Source organism: Salvelinus sp. IW2-2015, linkage group LG20 (assembly GCF_002910315.2).
Source record: "Salvelinus sp. IW2-2015 linkage group LG20, ASM291031v2, whole genome shotgun sequence".
Taxonomy (NCBI): domain Eukaryota; kingdom Metazoa; phylum Chordata; class Actinopteri; order Salmoniformes; family Salmonidae; genus Salvelinus; species Salvelinus sp. IW2-2015.
In genome coordinates, this window is record NC_036860.1 from 5,030,229 (window position 1) to 5,043,941 (window position 13,713).

The 13,713-nt window shown below is 41.0% G+C and overlaps 1 protein-coding gene, 1 long non-coding RNA gene and 1 pseudogene across 2 annotated transcripts in view; 2 read left to right on the forward strand and 1 right to left on the reverse strand.

The window, feature by feature from the left end:
• The first annotated feature begins 518 nt into the window (after positions 1 to 518).
• On the forward strand, positions 519 to 2,745 carry LOC111979924 (lysine-specific demethylase 8-like; annotated as a pseudogene).
• A 745-nt stretch (positions 2,746 to 3,490) lies between these two features.
• LOC111979923 (non-structural maintenance of chromosomes element 1 homolog) overlaps positions 3,491 to 13,713 on the reverse strand; it is a 51,675-nt gene continuing 41,452 nt past the window's right edge. The window contains exons 2-8 of the mRNA XM_024010617.2: positions 5,486 to 5,618; positions 5,131 to 5,252; positions 4,955 to 5,032; positions 4,691 to 4,837; positions 4,467 to 4,583; positions 3,971 to 4,097; positions 3,491 to 3,775 (exon numbers count right to left, since the gene is read on the reverse strand). Of these exons, the coding sequence (XP_023866385.1) occupies positions 3,660 to 3,775; positions 3,971 to 4,097; positions 4,467 to 4,583; positions 4,691 to 4,837; positions 4,955 to 5,032; positions 5,131 to 5,252; positions 5,486 to 5,603 (825 nt within the window). The 5' untranslated portion in view covers positions 5,604 to 5,618 and the 3' untranslated portion in view covers positions 3,491 to 3,659. The remainder of the gene's footprint in view (positions 3,776 to 3,970; positions 4,098 to 4,466; positions 4,584 to 4,690; positions 4,838 to 4,954; positions 5,033 to 5,130; positions 5,253 to 5,485; positions 5,619 to 13,713) is intronic.
• LOC111979925 (uncharacterized) lies at positions 12,890 to 13,674 on the forward strand. The gene is made up of 4 exons (XR_002879401.2): positions 12,890 to 12,964; positions 13,128 to 13,168; positions 13,375 to 13,484; positions 13,598 to 13,674. It is a non-coding gene; the product is annotated as an uncharacterized lncRNA (long non-coding RNA).

The window sequence follows — 13,713 nt, forward strand, 5'->3', positions numbered from 1 at the left end:
TTTTATTTCAACACTAGAGTCTATATATGTCAATAACGGTAACTGGAAGTGTTTTGGGCATTATCCAAATTATTCGAGTGTTTACTATTTATTTGTCCACATGTCATTGTCGGGGTATTAAAGATAACATGTGCCCAGTGATGATACGTTTGCTTGTGGAAAAGCCATACAGTATGTCATTAGATATCTGATCCATTCTAACAATATTTGGGGATAGTTTTTTTTCTTTCTTGCTCTTATCAGACTCGAGGTTCAGGGGTCTCGCTCCCTGAAAATCTCTGTCTCTTCAAATTTAATTCAGTGACATGTCACACGTGAGGAAGTATATGGAAAATGGTGGTTTTAATAGAAGTCTTGTGTATTCATTAGAGTTAACAAGGTAGCAAAGGTTTTGCAGGTAGGCAGCCCCCAGCTAGCTAAGTGTATGGTTATAACATTTGTGGTTTTCAGACCAGATTGATTGTGCACTGTACCTTTTGATTGGGTCTAACAATTCTCTCTATTCCACAGCACTAGTCTATGGCAGAACTGTGGTCAGCTATCTCTGCTGCTTTGCCTGTGACGGAAGCAGAATTTCCGCTTGACTTCAGTGAAAAAGTTGAGCCCAGTGTGGTGGATGTGCTGAAACGTTGCAGGCAGCAGCTGTACACCGGGAGCGGTCGATGGAGGCAAAACGCTCAGATCATCTTGGACTTTTCCTGGGAGAAGCTCAACACAGGAACAGGGGTGATGTGGACAAGGAGTGGAGGTGTTTGTATTCATATGGCTGCCTGTTCAAAGTAGCTGCCCTATGCCGTGATGATGCCTCACCAGCTACAGTGCAGGAGGCCATACGGACATGTGACTAGGGCCTGCTCATGGGGGCAGCCATCATGGACAATATTTTATAAACCTTTGTAAGGAACCTGTAAAATGAAATCGGGAAGAGGCACTCCAATGAGGAGAATCCTAGTGAAGTAGTTAGTGCCAAGGTGGATTTCATATCTTATACTGTGTATGTTGTGGCCTGTTGCTTTCTAACCAGTCTGTGAGCCTGTGTCATATCCCTTTTGTTCTTTCTCATAATTTTCTTAAAGGCTATTTTATTTTGCTTTGCATATTGCTTGTTCTTCAGTCAAACTGTGTTTGTTTATGCTATGTTAAATTCTCTTTTCTTCTCAACAGAAAATTAAGGTTGACTGTGTGTTAGTGCCTGTGGTCAAGCAGGTTCTGGCAGTATCAAGAAGACACTGTCCATCATTGGAGAGCTTCAAGAAAGATTACTTGGATCCCCAAAAGCCAGTCATATTAGAGGGTATCATAGATCACTGGCCAGCCTTCAAAAACCACCCTTGGAGGTACCTTTTTCTATATTTTGTGTCCTTCTCTAGTCCCTTGCCCTTACCTTCTCATAGTCCCCTAGACACCTGTGTTGATTTTGTTTTCTCCCTTTGCAAAGCATAGAATACCTGCAAACTGTTGCTGGTTGTCGGACTGTACCTGTTGAAGTGGGCTCAACGTTGTTTCAGGCATTGTGATACCGGCCACCAGGACAGCTGATGAAACTGAGGAGTATTTCTGTCTGTAATAAAGCCCTTTAGTGGGAAAAACTCATTCTGATTAGCTGGGCCTTGCTCCCCAGTGGGTGGGCATATGCCCACCCATGGCTGCGCCCCTGCCAGTTGTGAAATCCATAGATTAGGGCCTAATTAATTTTTCAATTGACTGATTTCCTTATATGATATGTAACTTAGTAAAATCGTTGAAATTGTTGCATATTGTGGTTATTTTTGTTCACTATAAGACTAAAATACAACATAAATGTATATTTTACTGGAAATGTAGGATACAGGCTTCTATAATCCTTGCCTCCATTTTGGTATTGTACAAATTACATTTAAAGCATACAAGTTTTTCAGTTACAAAAACAGTATTTTGTTCAATGTACTCTTCTCCAAGGTCCCCGAGCTGAAAGACGACATCCGTATCCCTGACTACTGTTGTCTTGGAGAGGAAGATGACATCACGATCAATGCTTGGTTTGGGCCAGGAGGTAGTGTCCCCCCTTCATCAAGATCCCCAACAGAACATCCTGGCTCAGGTGAGTCCAACACATCCAGCGAGTAGGATCAGACTCACACTAATTTGGACCCTGCCAGAGATGTGTGTGATACTGTATTTTGGCAATCATAATTTGGTGACTGCATGGTTTCCCTATTATGTAACAGGTGGTTGGGAGAAAGTACATTCATCTGTATTCCCCTGAGGACACCGAGAAACTCTACCCTCACCAATTGCAGCTCCTACACAACACTAGTCAGGTTAAAATTCAATTTTAAATCTCTTCATGTACCAGATCTATGATCTTAAAAACAATCTAGCATTTAAGTGATCTACCTAAACTGTTAGTGCTGCATACTTTGAATGGGAGAAATTAGTAAAGTGTTTGCCATTTAAACACAAAGCTTTCTTTAATGCAGGTGGAGAGTCCAGACGTGGAGCGATTCCAAGAGTTTGTGAAGGCTCCCTACCTAGAGTGTGTGTTGCAGCCTGGGGAGGTCTTGTTCATCCCAGTCAAGCACTGGCATTACGTTCGTTCTTTGGAGCTCACCTTTTCTGTTAGCTTCTGGTGGTCATGACCCATGATGAGGGATCCAGATTCAGGATGTTTTTAGTCAGAATTTTGGTTATTGCAGTGGTCTTGTAAAATGCAAGTCTTGTGCTCACATATGTTGTGACTTAGGTCTGAATGCTATTTTCTTAATCATTAACATGTCTGTCCTTTCATTGCTTCAGCCCTCTAAGCCTCGCCCACCAAATGGCTTTAAAAACACCTGATTCTATAAACAAGTTAATGGTTAAGTGTCAATGGTAATTTAAAAAGGATTAAGGTTGGAAACAAGTCTCAATTTACATAGTTCACAACTTACATAGTTCACGGCGATTCATATTGAAGAATTATGGGAAATTTGCTCAACTCAATTAACTTGAGTAGAGGAAAATAGCCTATCACATAATTAAAAGTATCCCACCTCATATCCATGACAAAGGAAAGCCAGTTGTGTTCAATCTATCAACACTTGAATGTGATTATGGCACACATTGAATGCCAAGCTACCTGCATGATTGGTGCTTGCTTCCACTCATTACTAAATTAAATGAAGGAGCAGTTAGTGTATGCTCATTTCCTACTGCATATAAAATATGGAGTTGTTACCCATTTAGTTTGATAGGGTATGCTTTTTCAAATTAGCATATTTAATTGTTGCCAAATTATTCCTGCAGATACTCAAAGATGAGGTGATGTCCATAATTTATTCAAATAAGGCAGCACTATTCTAATTTAACAACCTAATGAACCACAGGCACAAATTATGTAAACACCGCTTTCCATTTAAACTGCCTGAAAGAATGATTGAAGTAGTTGCCACACTTCCCAGAATTGCTCCCCTAGAAAGTAACTTAATAAAATTAAGATAATCAAGTTAAAAGTGGAGCTCACAGGAGACCATTGACGATTCAAGGAAAGTTAGATGTTCTCCTGAAAGAATCTAACATTTAATATATAATTATAAAAACGTTTTTTTCAACATTCAAACTTAACTCAATTTATCTTTACATTTGAATGAAGGCAAAACATTGTACTGAAGGTTCTGACAGCTATACATGCATCCGTGAGGTTATGACCTCCTGGTCCTCCGGGTCTGAGCTGTAGACCGAGGAGTGGGGGCGGGGGCCGTGTTCTCTTTGGCTGCTGACTGAGTCTCGCTCTGAGAGGACGGAGGTCTATACACATCTATAGGGAAGAGAAGGGAAAATTAAATGATATGAATGACTAGATAAGATAGGTAAATATCTTTTTTCTTCGTCTGGGTCGAAAACAGATGAAAGTGATATGTATACACAGACCTTTATACAAACTATGATAGATTGTATAGACTATCATGGTACCACTTGTGTTGCATTTCTTTGATCAGCGCAACATTATTACCTGGGATCTCATGTGGCCAGAAGTCCTCACAGGCAGGGCATCGTGGATCAGTCCTTCCTTTGAAGTATCTGGCGACACAAGGGGTGTGGATTTTGATGCCACATGTAGGATTTTCACACGTCTGGCACTGAGAGGTAAAAAGACCAGATTATTACAAAAATGAAGCATGAAACCAAATGCATTGCCTAGAAAGCCAGGCTATATCAGTGGTGTCAATCCCATTTTAAATTCAGGCAACATATTTTGAGTAGCAACTACACCATTCATGAGAAGCATATCCAACAAAACATTAGACATGCAACATTAAACATTCATGTCTACCTTCTAGCAAGTTTGAACAGAGAGCAGAGGACTGAGAAAAGTGAGTTTGGGAATCTGACAAAAAGCAGATGTTACACCAACTTGGATTTGACATGGGGTCCAATTTAGCTAGCAGGAGGAATACATTAGATGCAACTTATTTACTGTAATTTAAATTGAAGTTGTATCACTTTACCTGCAAGGCCACATTGTGACAGATATGGCAGACCTTGACCTGGTCTTGATACAACATCCGAATATATGGCTCCAGCTCCATTATACATCGAGTGGAGAGAGAGTAGTCACCATTTTTCTGAAGGAAAGACAAACACAGATTGCAAGTCAATCAGTGGCACAAGATAGTGAGTGTGCACAAGAAGCAATAACTGCATGCATAGAATGTGTCTTCAGAGACAGCACCTCATTCAGCCACTTATCCTGAACAAGCCTGTTCAGTACATGTTCCGTTTCTCTTTTCTTTAGCTTTTTTGTCTGGAGGCTGTCGGCACAGTTAAGAATGTCCGTGGAAGAGGCGGTTCCATTGTCAGAGTCCACAATTAGGTCCATCTAAAAAACAAATACAAAAATAAGAACATGCCAGTTGTTACAGAGATATTCAAATGTTATTTAATTCTTAAGTCTTATTGTCAGTCATTTACCATTTACTAAAAACAGCATACTCACTGTTTTTCGGAATAATTCCAACTCATTGTCTGCATAATCAGTTGACATCCTGGTCACATCAGTTTCAGCCATGTTCACCTGAACAGGAGAAGATGTCAGCAGGAAAAATAAGAGCAGTTCATGATGGTAGTAGTAGTAAAAGAGCTTTGTGAATGAATTTGATTAGTGTCACTGACCAAAGCATGATACTGAAGACCATCCTCCTCAGACATCCCTTTTCTGATCTGCATGAACATGGGCTGCAGCTGGGCATTGATAACCTCGATGAATTCATCGAGTTTATCATGAGCATAGTGTGCTGTATAAAAAGGGGTACATGCGAGTGGCCCTCAACAAAAACATTTTTGGACAGTTTCTCAGACCTAGATTAAGCCTATTCCTGGACCTAAAGGCACTTTCAATAGAGAATCTCGATTGTGTCTAGAAAACTGGACCTTTGAGTTTAAGGGTTTACCATACAGACACTTTGCTGACAAAAAATAAACAGTAGAGAACCAGGGGCAAAATAGTATGCAGCTATGCTGTTCTTACCACCGTGAGCCTCACAGCAATGCCGGTGGAGAGCCCTTGCCTTGGCACCATCAATGATCCCATTGACCATCATGGTTTGCAGGAACCTTTTATGGCTTTCTCCCAGTGGTCGAGCCATGGTGCAAGGAAAGCCCTAGAAAAAACATTCAACAACGATTTTGAATAAGCAGCATTTGAGGGTGTGAGATTCCATTGGACCCCACACAATGTGGTTGACCAATAATTGCTAGTGCTTCGATAAGCCAATTTGCCTCTTTGCATTATAGGCTGACGTTAGCTCACAGATGAAAGTGGTTAGCTACACTGAACAAAAATATAAACGCAACATGCAAAGTGTTGGTCCCATGTTTCATGAGCTGAAATAAAAGATCCCAGAAATGTTCCATACGCACAAAGCTTATTTCTCTCAAATGTTGTACCGAAACTTGTTTACATCCCTGTTAGTGAGCATTCCTCCTTTGCCAAGACAATCCAACTGACAAGTGTGACATATCAAGAAGCGGATTAAACAGCATGCTCATTACACAGGTGCACCTTGTGCTTGTGACAATAAAATACCGTTCTAAAATATGTACTTTGTCACAACACAATGCCACAGATGTCTCAAGTTCTGAGGGAGCGTACAATTGGCATCCTGACTGCCGGAAAGTCCATCTGAGCTTTTGCCAGAGAATGTAATGTTAATTTCTGTACCATAAGCCACTTCCAACGTCGTTTTAGAGAATTTGGCATTACGTCCAACCGGCCTGACAACTGCAGACCACGTGTACGGCATCGTGTGGGCGAGCTGTCAACGTTGTGAACAGAGTGCTCCATGGTGGGTTATGGTATGTGCAGGCATAAGCTACTGACACACACAATTGCATTTTTATCGATGGCAATTTGAATGCACAGAGATACAGTGATGAGATCCCGAGGCCCATTGTTGTGCCATTCAGCCATTGCCTCATGTTTCAGCATGATAACGCATGGCCCCATGTCGCAAGGATCTGTACACAGTTCCTGGAAGCTGAAAATGTCTCAGTTCATCCATGGCCTGCATACTCACCAGACATGTCACCTGTTGAGCATGTTTTGGATGCTCTGGATCAACATCTACAACAGTGTGTTCCAGTTCCCGCCAATATCCAACAACTTCGCACATTGAAGAGTGGGACAACATTCCACAGGCCACAATCAACAGCCTGATCAACTCTATGCAAAGAAGATGTGTCACACTGCATGAGGCAAATGGTGGTCACACCAGATACTGACCGGTTTTCTGATCCATGCGCCAACAGATGCACGTCTAATCCCAGTCATGTGAAATCCATTAGATTAGGGCCTAATGAATATATTTCAATTGACTGATTTCCTTATATGAAGTGTAATTCAGTAAAATCTTTGAAATTGTTGTGTGTTGCATTTATATTTGTGTTCAGTATAGTTATCTCTAGCTGTCAAACAGTAATGTTAGCTAGCTCGCTCAGGGTGCGTGTGTACGCAACTCACACACAAAGACCTCATACACACGCAGACTCCTGTACTCACACTGACTGTACTGACTGTCTTACCCATTCACCCTCTGAATGGCACACATACACAATCCATGTCTCAATTGTCTCAGGGCTTAAAAATCCTCCCCTTCATCTACACTGATTGAAGTGGATTTAACAAGGGATCATAGCTTTCACCTGGATTCACCTGGTCAGTCTATGTCATGGAAAGAGCAGGTGTTCCTAATGTTTTGTACACTCAGTTTTTGTGTATATAGATCTCACACACACACACACAACGTTGTGAGAAGGAGGTAGCCGGAACCCAATATGGCAGGGGTGTCAAACTCAAATACCCAGTGGGCCAAAATGTAAAACCTGAACAAAGTCGCGGGCCAACATTGAACAAATTAACCTTTTAATATGGACCCAACAAGTTTTGCTTTAACATTGAATATGGAACAAGCATCGCTTATTACCATACAATATATAATTTAATAGTGGAGACATGCAAAATCGAATTTCAAATGAAAAACACATCAATGGCATTCATTTATTAAATAAATAAAATGTAAATAAAAATCGTATGCCTCTTTTTCTATTTGCAGCCTTCTGATTTAAATACAAAATAAACTTTTTCCACTGGCTAATAATTTTACAAATGAAATGATAATAAATCAATCAACCATTCAAGCCCATGCCTTGTAGCAAGAAAAAGTGCACAAAGAAAACGTTAATTATTGCACACTGATCTAATCTGATGTGCCCAAGCCAGCACTTTGTGATGTGGCTTTTTTGAACATATTCTGTTGTGAAACCAAACTTTTCATCTCCTCTACTTTCTGGCTCCTTTGAGTCATGTCCAGGTCCTTGTATTTGTCAATGGTGTTTCGTTTCATAGTGTCGTCTAATGTTGTACTCCTTACTTACAGCCACGTTGACTCCACAAACAAGACAAACAGGTTTGTCTTTTACATATGTAAACAGATATTCTGCCTCCCACTTGTTCAGAAAGCTCCTGTTTTCTGCCTTTCTTTTCGCCATTTTTGGGAAGGGATAGCGCGCTGACAAGTTGTAGCGTCTATGTTGCTATGACTACTGTCACAGAGGAGAGGGCGTTTCTGGGTCCTGTCCTGATTGGCGCGCGAAAACAACAGCAGAGCATTATGGGATTCGTAGTATTAGGCGTGAATGCGCTGTATAATACCGGGCGCCAGCTCTAGTAGTAAATTTGGTATTGTCTCGCGGGCCAAATATAATTACCCCGCGGGCCAAATTTGGCCCGTGGGCCAGAGTTTGACACCCATGCAATATGGTGACCGGAGTATGGGCGAGTGGTGTGTCAAAAGGAAAGGAGTGGGTGTGTGGGAAAGCACTCTGCTATAGGTTACACCAAAGACAGAAGAGTATGGTTTAGAAACTCTGTCAGACGGTTTTAATTGAGCAGTGTTGTTTATTTTTTTGTTTCTTACCACACCGCTACCGTACATTTGAGCTACAGTACCGTGAGAGTTTGGATTTTGTTTTGAAGCCAGAGATGAGTCTTGAGTCGGATTTCACTGTTTTAAACAAATACTTTTACATTCAGTTAATAAACTGAAGACAGTTTTTAATAAAAATTATGATTGATGATGGGTGTACTGTTGCTTTATGGGTTGTATGCGTATGCTACTGTGACTATCACCCCTGATATTGGCTACTAGGTAGCTACTTCCCACGCCGTTGCCGGACAGTAGTGCTTGTCAAGCAGGAGCGAAGGGCACTGTGTCCCGGTGTCGTTGCCATTCATGCCCTTCCTATTGAGTAGTAGACTATGTATGTATCAAGGTGACATCTAGATGGCTATCAATATTAGTTATTTCTTGTGTAGGCTGCTATCAAATACATGTATAACTAACACAAGATACTTCATCTGTGTCGTTTAGAGTGGGAGGAAATTAAGAATAGTGGGCAGAACAAGTAAGGAGGTGGGCAAAGCCAAGTACAAGCTAGTGAGATCCTATTGGCGCGTTGTAGCATGTATTTGCATATTTCTGTTCGGGAATGCATCCTCTGGGAAGTGTCTTTGTGCACAAACTCAATTCGACCATGCACTCCTAAACTGATTGGTCAACAAGCTTATTTGACACGTCAAAAGACCCAAATGGCGTTCCATAGAAATCCTGTTTGAGAATGAAACGACTGAACAAATGAACAAAGAAACAGCACAGCAAGTAAGTGAAAGCAATAGGTTTTGATTATGTTTTACTGGTAATGTGGACATACATAAATGCCAACAAAATAACCTTTTGGTCAGTGTGGTGTGTGTGTGTAACCTTTATTTAAAAAGGCAAGTCAGTTAAGAACAAATTCTTATTTACACTGAGATGCAGTGCCTTAGACCGCTGCATCCATATGTGTGTGTTAACTATTTAACTGTAATAGAATGCTTAAAAGGCCGCTAAAAAAATTTATATCGGTTATCGGTATCGTTTTTTTTTTTGGCAAGGAAGATATCGGTATCGTCCAAAAATGTCATATCGGTGCAAACATATGTTTTCATACCCTACATTACTCATCTCATATGTATATACTGTACTCTATACCATTACTGCATCTTGCCATCTTGATGTAATGTATCACTAGCCACTTTATACACTGCTCAAAAAAATAAAGGGAACACTTAAACAACACAATGTAACTCCAAGTCAATCACACTTCTATGAAATTAAACTGTCCACTTAGGAAGGCAACCACTGATGACAATAAATTTCACATGCTGTTGTGCAAATGGATAGACAAAAAGGTGGGAATTATAAGGCAATTAGCAAGACACCCCAAAAAGGAGTGATTCTGCAGGTGGTGACCACAGACACTTCTCAGTTCCTATGCTTTCCTGGCTGATGTTTTGGTCACTTTTTGAATGCTGGCGTGCTTTCACCTAGTGGTAGCATGAGACGGAGTCTACAACCCACACAAGTGGCTCAGGTAGTGCGTTCATCCAGGATGGCACATCAATGCGAGCTGTGGCAAAAAAGGTTGCTGTGTCTGTCAGCGTAGTGTTCCAGAGCATGAGACGCTACAGGAGACAGGCCAGTACATCAGGAGACGTGGAGGAGGCCGTAGGAGGCAACAACCCAGCAGCAGGACGCTTACCTCCGCTTTGTGCAAGGAGGTGCACTGCCAGAGCCCTGCAAAATGACCTCCAGCAGGCCAACAAATTGTGCATGTTCAGCATATGGTCCTCCACAAGGGGTCTGAGGATCTCATCTCGGTACCTAATGGTAGTCAGGCTACTCTGAGCGAGCACATGGAGGGCTGTGCGGCCCCACAAAGAAATGCCACCCCACACCATGACTGACCCACCGCCAAACCGGTTCATGCTGGAGGATGTTGCAGGCAGCAGAACATTCTCCACGGCGTCTCCAGACTCTGGTCACGTCTGTCAACATGTGCTCTGTGCTCAGTGTTGAACCTGCTTTCACATCTGTGAAGAGCACAGGGCGCTAGTGGCGAATTTGCCAATCTTGGTGTTCTCTGGCAAATGCCAAACGTCCTGCACGGGCTGGGCTGTAAGCACAACCCCACCTGTGGACGTTCGGGCCCTTCATACCACCCTCATGGAGTCTGTTTCTGACCGTTTGAGCAGACACATGCACATTTGTGGCCTGCTGGAGGTCATTTTGCAGGGCTCTGGCAGTGCCACCTCCTTGCACCAAAGGTGGAGGTAGCGGTCCTGCTGCTGGGTTGTTGCCCTCCTACGCCTCCTCCACGTTCTCCTGATGTTACTGGGCCTGTCTCCTGGTAGCGCCTCCATTGCTCTGGACCACTACGCTGACAGACACAGCAAACCTTTTGCCACAGCTCGCATTGATGTGCCATCCTGGATGAACTGCACTACCTGAGCCACTTGTGTGGGGTGTAGACTCCGTCTCATGCTACCACTAGAGTGAGAGCACCGCCAGCATTTCAAAAGTGACCTAAACAATCAGCCAGGAAGCATAGTGAACTGAGAAGTGTCTTGGGTCACCACCTGCAGAATCACTCCTTTTTTGGGGTGTCTTGCTAATTGCCTATAATTTCCACCTTTTGTCTATTCCATTTGCACAACAGCATGTGAAATTTATTGTCAATCAGTGTTGCTTCCTAAGTGGACAGTTTATTTCAAGAAGTGTGATTGACTTGGAGTACATTTGTGTTGTTTAAGTGTTCCCTTTATTTTTTTTGAGCCGTGTATTAATGTTTTATACCCTACATTAACTCATTCATATGTATTACTGTACTCTATACCATCTACTGCATCTTGCCTTATTGCCGTTCGGGATTCACTTATTCATAATTTTTATTACATATTCCGTATTCATTCCTTTTAAACTTGTGTGTATTAAGCGTAGTTGTTGTGAAATTGTTAGGTTATATTACTTGTTGATTTATTACTGCATGGTCGTTAAACTAGAAGCACAAGAATTTCACTCCACTCGCATTAACATCTGCTAACCAGTTGTGTATGTGACAAATACATTGACATGATATTGATCATTAAACGTAAACTCGCTACCAATTGCCCTTATTTTAGCGCCCAAAAAACGTAATACTTCCAGCTCAACTGTAATGTCAATACCATTGTTAAAGCACAATTTTCTCCCCTTATCCAAACATTATCAATTACATGTACTAAACGCAGCCCGTTCTGCATAATTGAAGCAGGCAATGAGCCCCGCGGGTCTTTTTAAAAGAATGGGTGGGGAAGCGAAACTAATTGCGTGATTGGTAGAAGGAAGAGATGTGTGGGAGGAATTGCTTTTTTTCAACTCAATCTGTCCAACTTGTATCGCCTCTAAACATGTAAATAAAACACTATAAAGAGTCATAGTAATGTGTCATTACATACCTATTTGAATGTATTGTGTCGCAATTTGAAATTCGGGTTTTAGGGCGGCTGGCTAAGTGATCTTAGAAGTAACAGCCGGCTTGAGAATGATGATCGCTGCAATGATGATGCAAAAAATACTAGTTATCCCCCTTACTCCGTCCACTGTTCTATTTCTTTTTTAAACGATAGAAAAGTGCTACACCTGAGTGAGAGAGAGATTGTAAGACAGAAATAGGTAAACTTGATGGTCGTTTTTCAACTTTTCTCCAATACTATAGAGCCATTTACCATGTCGATCAACGGCATTGATAGAAACTAGTTGCACACCCTCGATTTTGAAAGTCAACACAGTCCATTAGTTTTCTTTGTAGCCTCGTTTTGAATGTTGCGGACTTTTGTACGGAATGGGTGAGTTTCTGAAATTAGGATTTCTTGTTTTTTAATTATTTTGTAGCGGTTTTTGACATTTTGCCTTGACGATTATGCGCTAGTTAACACAAGCATTTCGCTGCAACCACAATAAACATTCTGCTACTGTGTAAGGCAACGCGGACCAATAAATTTGATTGGCTTAGTCAGTTATTGTTATAGCCAACCAGCAGTAACAACATGTTCAGCAAATGTTCGCAACAAAATAGACCAGCACAGCGTATAGCAAAAACAATATATATATTAATATACAACACATATTAAATTTCAAACAAACAGCATCCCCACTCACCAGGCAAGTCAGCGTTGCTCTGTTTTGTTAATGCTGGTACCTTTTACTTCTGTCAAAAGTTAGCTAGCTAGCTTTGTTTACGCGGTTGAACGTGAGACTTGCACGGCCTACCTCTTCCTCTGTGAGTTACGTTTACTGTGTTTCTGGAATACTATCTTGAAGCCAAGGTGCTACCGCCCCCAGGCGGACTGGTAGACCAAAAGTGTTCTCAAGCAAAAGGCAAACATAGGCAGGAGCTATTGTTTAGATTGGAAACTATGTGGCTCGTTTCCAGTATTTATCTGAAACTGGACTTCCAATAGATCAAGTTGCAAAAACATTGCAATATTATAAGACGTCATTGATGGAATTCGAATTGGTAATCAAAAAACAAAAAGCGTCGTGCGTGGCGATATGGTCATACAAGGAAGAGGCCAAACTTCCCATGAAAGGTGTGTCCTATTGGATCTGTAATTTCCAGTAAGCAATTCGTAGTTGTCAAAACAGCAGCTCTTTCTATTTGTGTAAAGTGACAAATGATTGTTACCACTCTAGATCGTATGAAAGACTATATACTGTATTATAGATTCATTGTTTTTTGTTTTTCTTTTAAAGGAATGAGTACTTCCTCAAAATTATAATTTATCATTGTGTGGGTGAGTGACTTTCGATTCTATATCTCTATGTAATCAAGGGAATGTAGTGGGAAAGTTAGGTCTATTAACAAAAGCAACAACTGCAGACCCACAAAAACCGTATTACTGTTATAATAGTCACTCTTCACATTTAGCCTACATGTAGCTTATTTTAATGTGCAGGAATTTAAACACTAACATGAAACATTTTCTCTTTCTGATTTCAGATTGAATTATACTGTGTGGTTTACTCTAAAGTATTCAGCAACAATGTTTCTATTGATTATTATAGTCACAAACTTGGGACTTTGATAGCTGATGATGGTAAGCAGTCTTTGTATATAGCCTATAAACATGTAAGTAGATTTAACCACAGTATTTTTGCCCTGATCATGATTAACATTTGACAAGCTTTTTGTTTGTTAATTACTTGTAGCAATGAGTGGACAGAAATCTTCAATGCTTCAACGATTATGACAAAAGTATGGTTTGTCATTTTACAACTGACAAGTCTAAGTGTGCTGAATACAACATGACATTGAAATTATTGGGCTCACAAATATGTA